The following is a 12,167-nucleotide window of genomic DNA, read 5'->3' on the forward strand; positions in this document are numbered from 1 at the left end:
TTCCCTCTGTGCGTGTCTATGTCCTAATCTCTCTTGTAGGGTCACTGGTCCTATTGGACGGGGCCCATCCTAGTGACCTCATTTTACCTTAATCACCTCGTTAAAGCTTATCTCCAAATGCAGTCACGGTCTGAGGTCCTGGGGATTAGGACTCCCCACATGACTTTGGGGGAACGCAATTCGGGCCATAACACTTACTAAACCTGCTTTTTCTCCCATGAAAGAGGGTTAATTAAGAAGAGTGCCTTCTTATGACTTGGGACCCTCCAGCCCTCACACGCACTCTGTAACCCCTCACTGCCAAGAACAAACAACTCCTAGCCAAATAAGCCCCCCGTGGGGGACGGCTCCCCATCCGGAGCCACGCGGTGCTGCAAGCTGCCCACTTTGAGCCCCTTCGAACTTGCAAAAGAAATGCCACCAAGAGTCGCGTCTCCCTGCTGTACTGCAGCTGCCTGAGGACATGGTCCTGCTTTCCATCCCTCACTGCACCTGCAGACATCTGCCTCCACCACTGAGCTCCGCCCATGTCTTTTAAAAAAATAAGTAGGGGGCTTCCCTGGTGGCGCAGTGGTTGGGAGTCTGCCTGCTAATGCAGGGGACACGGGTTCGAGTCCTGGTCTGGGAAGATCCCACATGCCACGGAGCAACTGGGCCCCGTGAGCCACAATTACTGAGCCTGCGCGTCTGGAGCCTGTGCTCCGCAACAGGAGAGGCCGCGATAGTGAGAGGCCCGCGCAACGCGATGAGGAGTGGTCCCCGCTTGCCACAACTAGAGAAAGCCCTCGCGCAGAAACGAAGACCCAACACAGCAATCAATCAATCAATCAATAAATAAGAATGCGAATTTCTTTAAAAAAAAATGTTAAAAAAAAATAAGTAAAATAAAATGCCTATAGATTTAAAAAAATGAACTTGACATCTCTCTTTGTAACAATAAAAGAAAGACAGGTATTTGATAGAAAGTCTCTAGTTCACATACATCCAATCACATGCTGGTCAGGGTGAGACAGTTTGGGGTGCTTAAACACAGCAACGTACAACCCCAGTCTGAGAAGCACCCCACCGACTTGTGAGCGATGGACGTTTTGCTTTTTCCTCGACGTGTAATCCTTTGCCCTTTTGTGTGTGTGTATATATATATATATATATTTTTTCTGAACTAGAGTCTTTCTGCATTAAAAAAATTTCATTTTATGCCTCCAAAATTAGTTCTGGGTTATCTATAATACATAGATATTGGCATCACTGTGTATTAAGCATTAAATAAGCATCCTTTCATTCTTTATCCTGCGTTGGCCAAATTGGATGGTTCAACACTGCAGGGGGAAAAATTTCTCGTGGATGAGTGTATATGTCTATGTCTCTGAAACCTGGAATGTTTCAAGACATCCCACATTCTAAGGAACTGTCGCTGGTGGTACCTGAGGTCCCCGGCGAGTCAAAATCTCCTTTTGGACTGCTGGGCCACCTTGACGTACTGAACCTGGGGCGGCGGGTAAAACTCAGCGTCCCAGTTGTATTCTGGGGATAACAGCTTGGTGGGCTTCCGGAGGAAAAAGTATTTGTTGAGGTATTTTTCATAGGTGCTGTTCAGCCCGAGTTTGAGGTCATGAATGACACTTTTCAGGTACTCCTCAACGAGGTTTAGGATCTCGAGGCGCGTGCCACCCACGAACGCGCCGTCGTAATAGAAATCGCCCTGGCCAAACGGAATGCAAGCTGCTGACTTGGGCCTCCTCTCGTAGGGGAAACTCCCCGGGGTTCTTAAAGTACCACCAGGCATGGAGCTGAGCCACAGACGTGCCCAGGACCTCCACCCCAACATCGTTCTGCAAGATCTGGGTGACGGTCATACTGAAGAGGAAGTCAACTTCGCCCTGGATGTCCTGGACGATGTGCTTGCCCAAGCTCTTCATACGCATCAGTCCGGCCAGCTGTCCTCTGTGACGGTAAACACTCTGAACTGTCGGAGGGGCCCCCGCTCGAGCTGGGGCAGCCTGCTGAGGGTGTCCAGCATGATGTAGAAGACCACTCTGTAGCCGGTCATGAAGTACTTATCCACCGAGCGTAAGAACAGTTCCAGGTACTGATCCGAAAACCTGCAAAACACACGCGCACAGAGGAAGATACTCGATTTCCCAAATTATTTTCGGGAGAACATCAACAAACGCCACCCACATGGGAGGCATTGAAGCTGCAGAATTCCCAGGGGACGAGGGCAGTGAGGTTGGGTCTGCATTTCAGCCGCAGTGGTTACAGAAGGAGGAGGTAGTGGGCCTGGGAGTCTGAAAAAAGCCTCTAAAGTCTTGGAACAGCCGTTGGAAAGAGAGCACGAGAGCTAACTGGGCATTAGTGAAAAGACAGCCAAGTGGTGTTAATGACCAGCTAAGGAAGGAGAAAATAACCACGTCCCATTTTGCACAGGACGTCCAGAAACAATGGTTACAGGGAATGATGAGTGGCCCTTTGGAGGTGGGAGGTCCATGGATATTCGAGTGCATTTTTCCAAAATAAAAAATGGCACAGGCTGGCAGCCCCTACCTGCCAATAGCAAAGACAGCCAAGCCCAGGGTGAGGTTCTTCTTTCTGTAGTGTTTTTCCAGCACCTGTCTACTGAAAGTGCCTTCCCAGACAATAGGAGCAAGGCAGTCTGTGGCCGTTATCACATCAGGGCGTTTTCTGCTGAACAAACAAGAAGCTAGTGAAGCAGGTACCTGTACCGTGACAGCAGCAGAAGCTGCTCCAGCGATAACAGCTAATGCTTACAGAGTCCCTTTCCAAGTGCCAGACACTGTGGCTCCTGTGGTCTGTGCAGTGCCCTGTGTAGTGGGCACGTCATGGTCCCTGCCCTTCATGTGGGGAAACAGAGGCACCGAGGCTGGGTGGGTTGCCTAATTCCACACAGTGGAGTGGACACGTGTGGGTCAGGATGCAAGAGACAGCCAGTTCCTGCTTTCATCACACCACCTGCCTTTTTAGCCCAGGGGCTGATTTTGTGCTCTCACTGCAGCTTAAACATGGGCCGCCCAGAGTCAGAACTTCCCTGATTATTGCCTGAAGCCAGCGCTGTAGACGCAGCGCTTCTGCTTCCCCATGTGTCCTTTATTTTCCATCCTTCTTTTTCTCTCCCGCCCCTTTTCCCAGAAGATCTAGAGGGTGCTTTCTTTTTACCTTCTCCTATATGCTTTAAGTCCATCAGTGAAGTCCAACAGAAAAAGATGAGTCCAAAAATGGAGAGAGACATTAGATTTGCTTTCAATAATGACAAAACAACAACAGGATTTAAAATATGCAGAGCCGGTTCAACATTTGAAAATCACTCAGTGCAACCTACCATACAAGAAGCTAAAGGAGAACCATCAAATATTGTTATCAATTGACACACCCATTCATGATTAAAAAAAAGAAGAAAGATAAAGTCTCAGAAAAACAGAGATAGAAGGGAATTACCTTAATTTGATAAAGAACATCTACAAAAATCCTATAGCTAACATCATACATAATGGTGAAAGACTAGATGCTTTCTTGCTAAGACGGGGAACAAGGAAGGAATGTCCACCCTCACCAACTCTTATTTAACAGAGTAATGGAAGTTGTAGTCACTGCAACAAGGCAAGGAAAGGAAATAAAGGCATCAGACTGGAAGGAAAATATAATGCTGTCCCTATTTGCAAATGACTTGATTGTCTACATAGAAAATCCTAAGGAATCTACAAATAATCTCCTAGAACTAATAAATGAATTCAGCAAGGTTCCAGGATACAAGATCAGCACACACACAAAAATTAGTCTCATTTCTATATACTAACAGTGAACATGGAAAAACTGAAATTTAAAACACAATGCTATTTAGAGTTAATCCCAAGAAAATAAAATACTTTGCTGTACCACCGTACCCATTAGCATCACTCTCCATTCCCCCCCTCACTGCAAACTGCGGCAACAACTAATCTACTTTCTGTCTCTGTAGATTTGCCTGTCCTGGACATTTCATATAAAGGAATCATACCATGTGTGGTCTTCTGTGTCTGACTTCTTTCATTTAGCATGTTTTCAAGGGTTATCTATGTTGTAGCATGAATCAGTACTTCATTCCTTTTATGGCTGAATAATATTCCGTTGTATAGATTTTGTTTATCCATTCATTGGTGGATGGACATTTTAGTTGTTTACATTTTTGGCTATTATGAATAATACTGCTGTGAACATTTGTATACAGATGTTTCTGTGAAGATGTGTTTTTAATTCTCTTGGGTATATACCTAGAGGTGGAATCTCTGGGTCATATTGTAATTCTCTGGCTGATTTTTAAGGAACTGCCTTAAAAAGTTCTGCACGGCAGCTGCACAATCTTACATTCCCACCAGTAGTTCATAAGAGTTCAAGTTTCCCCACACCCTCACCAACACTTTTTGTGATCTGACTCTCTGATTCTAGTCATCCTACAATCTTTACACATTATAGCGTGAGAAGTGGTATTCCATCCCAATCCTGATGTGCATTCCCCTGACAACTAATGATGTTGAGCATTGTTTCATGTGCTTATAAGCTATTTGTATATGTTCTTTGGAGAAATGTCTATTCAGATCCTTTGCCTGTTTTTTCTCCCTGTTATTTGTCTTTTTGTTGTTTAATTGTACGAGTTCTTTATATATTCCTGATACTAGACCCTTATCAGACACATAATTTGCAAATATTTTCCCATTCTGTGCGTTGTCTTATTACCTTCTTGACAGTGGCTTTTGATTCACAAAAGTTTTTAGCTTTGATAAAGTCCATTTTACCTATTTTTGTTGTTGCTGCTATGTTTTTGGTTTACCAGGTTGAAAAAGTTCCCTTCCATCCCTAATTTGTTGAATGTTTATATTATGAAGGGACGATGGATTTTGTCAAACAACTTTTCTGCATATATTGAAATGATCATGTGGTTTTAATTTTTATTCTATTAATATGGTGTATTACATTGATTCATTTTTCTATGTTGAATCAACCTTGCATTCCTGGAATAAATCCCACTAGTTTGTGCTGTATAATCCTTTTAGTGTGCTACTAGATTTGGTTTTCTAGTATTTTGTTGAAATTTTTTGCATCTATATCATATAAGATATTGGTCTGTAGTTTTCCTGTGATGCCTTTGTCTGGTTTTGGCATCAGGGTGATGCTGGTCTCCTAGGATGAATCCTCTTCTAATTTTTGGAATAGGTTGTGAAGGATTAGCATTAATTCTTCTTTAAACATTTGGTAGAATTTGCCAATGAAGTCTTCTGGTCCTGGGTTTTTCTTCACGGAAAATGTTTTATTATTAATTCAATCTCTTTACATGTTAGAGACCTATTCAAATTTTTCCTTTCTTCTTGAGTCTTTCTAAGAATCTCTAAGGGTTTATGTCTTTCAAAGAATTTCTCCATTTCATCTAGGTTATCTAATTAGTTAGCATATAATTGCTCATATTATTCCCTTATAATCATAATTATTTCTGAAGGTTGTTGGTAATGTCCCCTCTTTCACTCCTGACATTAGTAATTTGAGTCTTCTCTCTTTTTATTTGGTAATTCTAGTTAGAGGTTTGTCAATTTTGTTACTATTTTCAAAGAACCAATTTTGGTTTCATTGATTTTTCTCTATTATTCCACTCTTTGTTTCATTTATTTACTCTTTAATTTTTACCATTTTTTCTTCTGCTTGCTGTAATTTAATTTGTTCTTCATTTTCTTTTTCCTTAATGTGTAAAGTTAGGTTATGAACTTGAGATCTTTCTTATTTCTTAAACTAAAGAGGTTTCTTTTCCTTCAATGATATATTTTAATTATTTATTTATTTATTTATGGCTGTGTTGGGTCTTCGTTTCTGTGCGAGGGCTTTCTCCAGTTGTGGCGAGCGGGGACCACTCTTCATCGCGGTGCGCGGGCCTCTCACCATCGCGGCCTCTCTTGTTGCGGAGCACAGGCTCCAGACGCGCGGGCTCAGTAGTTGTGGCTCACGGGCCTAGTTGCTCCGCGGCATGTGGGATCTTCCCAGACCAGGGCTCGAACCCATGTCCCCTGCATTGGCAGGCAGATTCTCAACCACTGTGCCACCAGGGAAGCCCTTTCTTATTTCTTAATGTAGGCATTTACAGCTATAAATTTTGCTATAAGCACTACTATCTCTGCAGCCCATAAGTTCTGGTATATTGTGCTTTTATTATCAATAATCTCAAGGTATTTTACAATTTGCCTTGCTGTTTCTTCTTTGGCCCACTGACTATTTAGGAGTGTGTTGTTTAATGTCCACATATCTGTGGATTTCCCAAATTTCTTTTTGTTATTTATTTCTAATTTTATTCCATTTTGGTCAGAGAACAACTTTACATGATTCAAATCCTTTTGAATTTATTGAGACTTATTTTATCATGGTCTTTAAGATGGTCTTTCCTGGAGAATGTTCCATGTGCACTTGAGAAGAACATATATCCTTCTGTTGTTGGGAGGAATGTTCTACAGATGTCTCTTAGGTCTAGTTTGCAGTGTTCTTCAAGCCTTCCATTTACTTGTTGATTTTCTGTCTAGTTTCTCTGTCCATTATTGAAAGTTAGGTATTGTGGTCTCCAACTGTTGTTGTTGAATTGTCAGTTTCTCCCTTCAATTCTGTAAGTTGTTAGGACTCTGTTGTTATGTACATGTATGTTATTGTTATTTCTTCTTAATGGATTGAACTCTTTTATCATTAAAAATGTCCTATTTTGTCCATAGTAACAATTTTTATCTTTGTCTATTTTGTTTGATATTAGTATAGCCCCTCTAGCTCTCTTTTGTTTACTGTTCCCATGGTATACTTTTTCGATCCTTTTAGTTCAGCCTAAACTAAGTCTGTGAGTGGTTTTGAATCTAAATTGTCTTTTGTAGACAGCATATGGTTGGATCATGGTTTTTGAATCCATTCTCACAGTCTCTGCCCTTTTTAAAAATTTTTATTTTATATTGGAGTATAGTTGATTTACAGTGTTGTGTTAGTTTCAGGTGTACAGCAAAGTGATTCAGTTATACATATATGTATATCTATTCTTTTTCAGATTCTTTTCCCATATAGGTTATTACAGAGTACTGAGTAGAGTTCCCTGTACTATACAATAGGTCCTTGTTGATTATCTATTTTATACACAGTAGTGTGTATATGTTGACTTTATTCTGTTAAATGTCTGTCATGCAAAGAGGTGGAGTAGAGTAGGTCTGGGCTGTAACAGTCTCTGCCTTTTAATTGGAGTGTTTAATCCATCCACAAAGTGTAACAGCACAGTGGCCATTTTGCTGTTTGTTTCCTATATGTCATATCCTTTTTGTTCCTCTGGTCTTCTATCAATGCCTTCTATTACGTGAAATAGATCTTTTCTACACTACCATTTTAATGCACTTCTTTCTTCTTTTACTATATAGTTTAGTTATTTTCTTAGTAGTTGTCTTGGGGATTACAATTAGCACCTTAACTTGTAACAATCTAGATCAACTAATACCAACTTAATTTCTATGGTATACAAAAACTTTGCTCCTGTATAGCCCCATGTCTTCTCCTGTCCTTTGTGCTGTTATTGTAATTCTAATTACATGTTTATACATTTTGTGGCCATTGACACAGATTCATAATTATTGCCTTATCAGCTATCTTGTAAATCAGACAGGTGAAGAATAAAATTACAAAAATGCATTTAATTTGTCTTTTATATTTACCTAATTGTCTTATATATTTACTGGTTGTCTGTATTCCATTATGTGGACTCAAGTTATTGTCTAGTTTCCCATTTTTTCAGCCTGAAAATTTTCCTTCAGTATTTCTTGTACAGCAATTCTGCAAGTGATACATTTTCTCAGTTTTTATTTTTCTGGGAATGTTTGAATTCCTCCTCCTCCTCTTCCTCCTCCTTCTTCTACTTCTTCTTCCTCCCCCTTTTTTTAAAGAGAATATTTATTTATTTATTTATTTTTGGCTGCATTGGATCTTCGTTGCTGCTTGTGGGCTTTCTCTAGTTGCAGCGAATGGGGGCTACTCTTCGTTGTGGTACGTGAGCTTCTCATTGCGGTGGCTTCTCTTGTTGTGGAGCACAGGGTCTAGGTGCGTGGGCTTCAGTAGTTGTGGCATGCAGGCTCAGTAGTTGCGGCACGTGGGCTCAGTAGTTGTGGCGCACGGGCTCTAGACCGCAGGCTCAGTAGTTGTGGCACACGGGCTTAGTTGCTCCGTGGCATGTGGGATTTTCCCGGACCAGGGCTCAAACCTGTGTCCCCTGCATTGGCAGGTGGATTCCTAACCACCCCCCTTTTTATGAAGGTTATTTTTTCTGATATAGAATTCTTAGTGACAGGGTTTTTTTCCTCCAGCGTTTAAAATATTTTGTTCAGTGCTTTCTAGCCTCCATGGTGTCTGATTAAAAATAATCGGTTAATCTTATTGAATCACTTCTCTTTTGTTACTTTCAAGATCCTTTTTTTGCTTTTGGTTTTCAATACTTTGATTATGATCTATCTAGTGGTGGATCTCTTTCAATTTATCCCACTGGAATTTGTTGATCTCCTTGGATTATTGAGTCTTTCTTCAGCCTGCTCAAATCTACCGTTGATCTCCTCTAGCAAATTTTTTATTTCAGACGTTGCACTTTTCAACTCCAGAATTTCTATTTGGTTCTTTTTTTTATAATTCCTTCATCTTTATTGATATTGTCTTTGGTAAGACATTGTCCTCATACTTTGGTTTCCTTTAGTTCTTTGATATTTAAAATAGCTGATTTAAATCTTTAGTAAGTCCAACACCTGGGCTTCTTCAGGCATAATTTCTATTAATTGCTTTTTTTCTTTTGTACAGGCCTTACTGTCTTGTTTCTTTGCAAGTTTGGTAGTTTTGGGTTGAAAATAAATAACTTAAATAATATAATATGGCAACTCTGTAAATAAGATTCTCCCTAAGTGAGCAGAGATTTCAGTGGCCATAAATTTTATAAAAATTAGTTCAGAAAAGTCATTAAACAAACAAACATAACAACCAAGAGCAAAGATGAAGCCTGGGAAGGGAGGGAGAATCTGACTCAAGGCCACTGTAGAGCTGGAGAGAGGCGATCAGCCCAAGCCAAGTTGAAATGCCACAAACCTCACTTTTCTTACTGAGAACCAGCTATTTTTCTCGAGCAAATGCTCCCCAGATTGGTATAAGCCTTTTGTTAATTTCCAGAGTACTGAATGAGTTGATTATAACAATTTTTGCCAGTTTTCTCATTGGTTTTATGGAGGAGAAAATAACTGGAAGTGAGGACTCCATCGTTTTTGGTGATATACCTCAAGAGATACTTTATGCCCACCACATTGGTGGCACCAAGCATCAGAAAGCAAGGAGACCTTTGGGGATTTAAATTGGGGTGGGTACCTGCTTTGGACAATGATTTGACACCATCTTCCAGGTTGGACAGCAAATGCCCAGCTGCCCAGTGGCTCCCCTTCCACTCAAGTGAGGCTCTTGCCCACATGTGCCACGAAGCAGGCATAAGAATGGTGCGGGCAGCATTATAACAGCAAAAGCACAGAAGTGGTTCAGGTGCCCAGGAGAAGCACAGCTGATGAGTCAGCTGGAATATTTCCATCCTGGATGTTATACAGCTGCCCAAAACAAATTACAGTGACAAATTCAGGTGAATATTAGAAAGAGAGTATCAAGGGGAAATGTAAGCCCCGGAAGATTACATAAGCATGATATCCTCTTTATAAAGGTACAAAGAGCTAAAATTCAAAAATAGACTTTTTTCAGAATACTTGTAGATAAATTATATAAAAAGGAAAGCAAGAGTATGATCAATCAGGATTCAGAATGATGATTATCTTAGAGGTGAGGGGGTTGGTGAGGGGGGTGGCGAGGGGGCAGGACAAAGGGACAGGGAACAACACAAAGCTGATGTGAGTCATTGAAGGTTATCGTTTTTGTTTCATGAAAAATAAGCAAAAGCAAACAAACAAATCAATAATACAAGCAGGTTTTGCATAAACCAATGAGGACAGTGTGTCATGAATCATGGATTATGATTAATCTAATTCTGAGCACCTGAGGTCCATTTAGAAAATATACGTTTGAAAAAGGAATTCACAGAAGATTAAATACAAATGAGTGATAGACATTAAAATATGCTAAAACGCAATAATAACTACAAAAATGCAGTTTGAATTGGGATATTCTAACCAGCAATTTTGCTAAGAATAAAAAAAAATTTTTATGATACTTTAGTTTATCCACTGTAGATAAGACAGTAAAAAGGTACAATTAGTAAAAGGAAATTTAGCAACTTACCTCAAAAATTTAAATATCTGGGTATTTCCCTTGCGGTCCAGTGGTTAAGACCCCACGCTTCCAATGCAGGAGCCGTGGGTTCAATCCCTGATCAGGGAATTAAGATCCCACGTGCCGCACGGTGCGGCCAAAAAATAAAAATAAAGGCATAATGTAAAAGAAATTAATATCTGCCTTCTTTGATCTAATGGCTATGTTTGGGGAATTTACCCACAGATAAACTCACAGGACAATGTAAGAATATATACGTACATGGTTAGTCCCTGGAACATTCCTCGCAATAGCCCCAAACTGTAAACAATCTAAAACCAAGAAGGAATTGGCTAATAAATGATGGCATATAACCAGAAAGCAGATACTCCTTAACCACTACAGAGGATGGGACCCTCCCCTGGGAGCCGAGGCCAAAATCAAGAGAAGCCATTGGTGGCTTTTTTAAGCTGCCCCCAGCGGTATGCCCTTTCCCTGAGTAAACCAGGAAGCTTCCAGCAAGTAGAGTGGGTCAGTATAAACTCCAGCTACTGGAGACCTCCCAGGACGCCTATAATTTGGCGACTAGGAAAAAAGAAAAAACCTAATCACTCCAAATTGAGTTCATGTGTGTGTGTGTGTGTGTGTGTGTGTGTGTGTGTGTGTGTGTTCATGTGCAGACACTTTCGATCTTACCTGGAATTAAACCAGTTTGAGAGCTGAAGTTCTTCTACTTGACTATTCCTGGGTATGAACGGAAAACCAAGTTATTATGAGTAATCCATTCATTCAACAAATATTTACGGAGCCCTTGAGGTGTGCTGGGTGCTGTTTGGTGCTGGTCCTACAACTGTGAACGTGCAGCTCCGGCCCCTGGCCCTGGGGCACCTGCGGCAGAGAGGTGGCCCTAAATAGTCCCGGAAGTCGATGCCAATGGGAGAGACAGGGCTCAAGGCATATGGCTGAACATGGCGCGTCTAGCCCAGTTTGGGGACCAGGAGAAGCCACTGGAAGAGGAGACATCTCACCTGGGTTTGGAAGGGAAAATGTGGTCAGGAAAGAGGGGTGGGGGGAAGAGAGGATGGCCAGAGGGAGGAAGGCAAGAAAGGGTATGTGGTTGGGAGGAAGGATTAAGGAAAACAAAACTAACAGCAGATCAGAGAACTGTGTCCAGACAAAATGCAGCCCCTCCCCCATTCCCCTTCCGGGTGGAGCCCCCACCCCACTGTCACCAGACCGGTGTCCCAGAAAAGCGCGTTGTATGGGACCGCCATCCGGAGTCCTGTCTCCTCCTTGATCAACACCAGAGTCCTTGCAATAACACACACAGGATACACACAAGCTAATGCGCTAACACACACAGGGCACACAAGCCAATGCGCTAACACACACAGGGTACACACAAGCTAATGCACTAACACACACAGGGCACACAAGCTAATGCGCTAACACACACAGGGCACACACAAGCTAATGCGCTAACACACACAGGGCACACACAAGCTAATGCATTACACACACGGCACACAAGCTAATGCACTTACACACACAGGGCACACACAAGCTAATGCACTAACACACACAGGGTACACACTAGCTAATGCGCTAACACACACAGGGCACACACAAGCTAATCAGCACCTAGGTTTCAGGTATGTTTGATACAGTTCGATGATTTTTGTCATGCTCAGCAAACCTTCCTGGGATTCCCTCAACCTCCTAAGCAACTGTAGAATTTATCTAGGTGAAGATTCACTCTTTGTGCTATGAAATTCTATGGGTTTTGAAAAAGCATAGTGGCATGGGTCCACCACTGTGGTGTCACACAGAGCAGTTCCACTGCCCCCAAATAATCTGTGCTCATCTATCCACCCCTCTCCCATCCCCCAAACCTCTGG

General features: G+C 41.7%; 1 protein-coding gene across 1 annotated transcript; it reads right to left on the bottom strand.

Annotated features, from left to right (window-relative positions):
* Positions 1 to 1,286: 1,286 nt before the first annotated feature.
* GLT6D1 (glycosyltransferase 6 domain containing 1) lies at positions 1,287 to 11,543 on the bottom strand. The gene is given in 5 exon segments (XM_036854198.1): positions 1,287 to 1,762; positions 1,764 to 1,927; positions 1,930 to 2,102; positions 2,545 to 2,764; positions 11,507 to 11,543. Coding segments are annotated over 5 exon segments (915 nt in total). The 3' UTR covers positions 1,287 to 1,441.
* Positions 11,544 to 12,167: the final 624 nt, after the last annotated feature.

The sequence above is a fragment of the Balaenoptera musculus genome, chromosome 6, assembly GCF_009873245.2.
Source record: "Balaenoptera musculus isolate JJ_BM4_2016_0621 chromosome 6, mBalMus1.pri.v3, whole genome shotgun sequence".
Classification (NCBI taxonomy): Eukaryota; Metazoa; Chordata; class Mammalia; order Artiodactyla; family Balaenopteridae; genus Balaenoptera; species Balaenoptera musculus.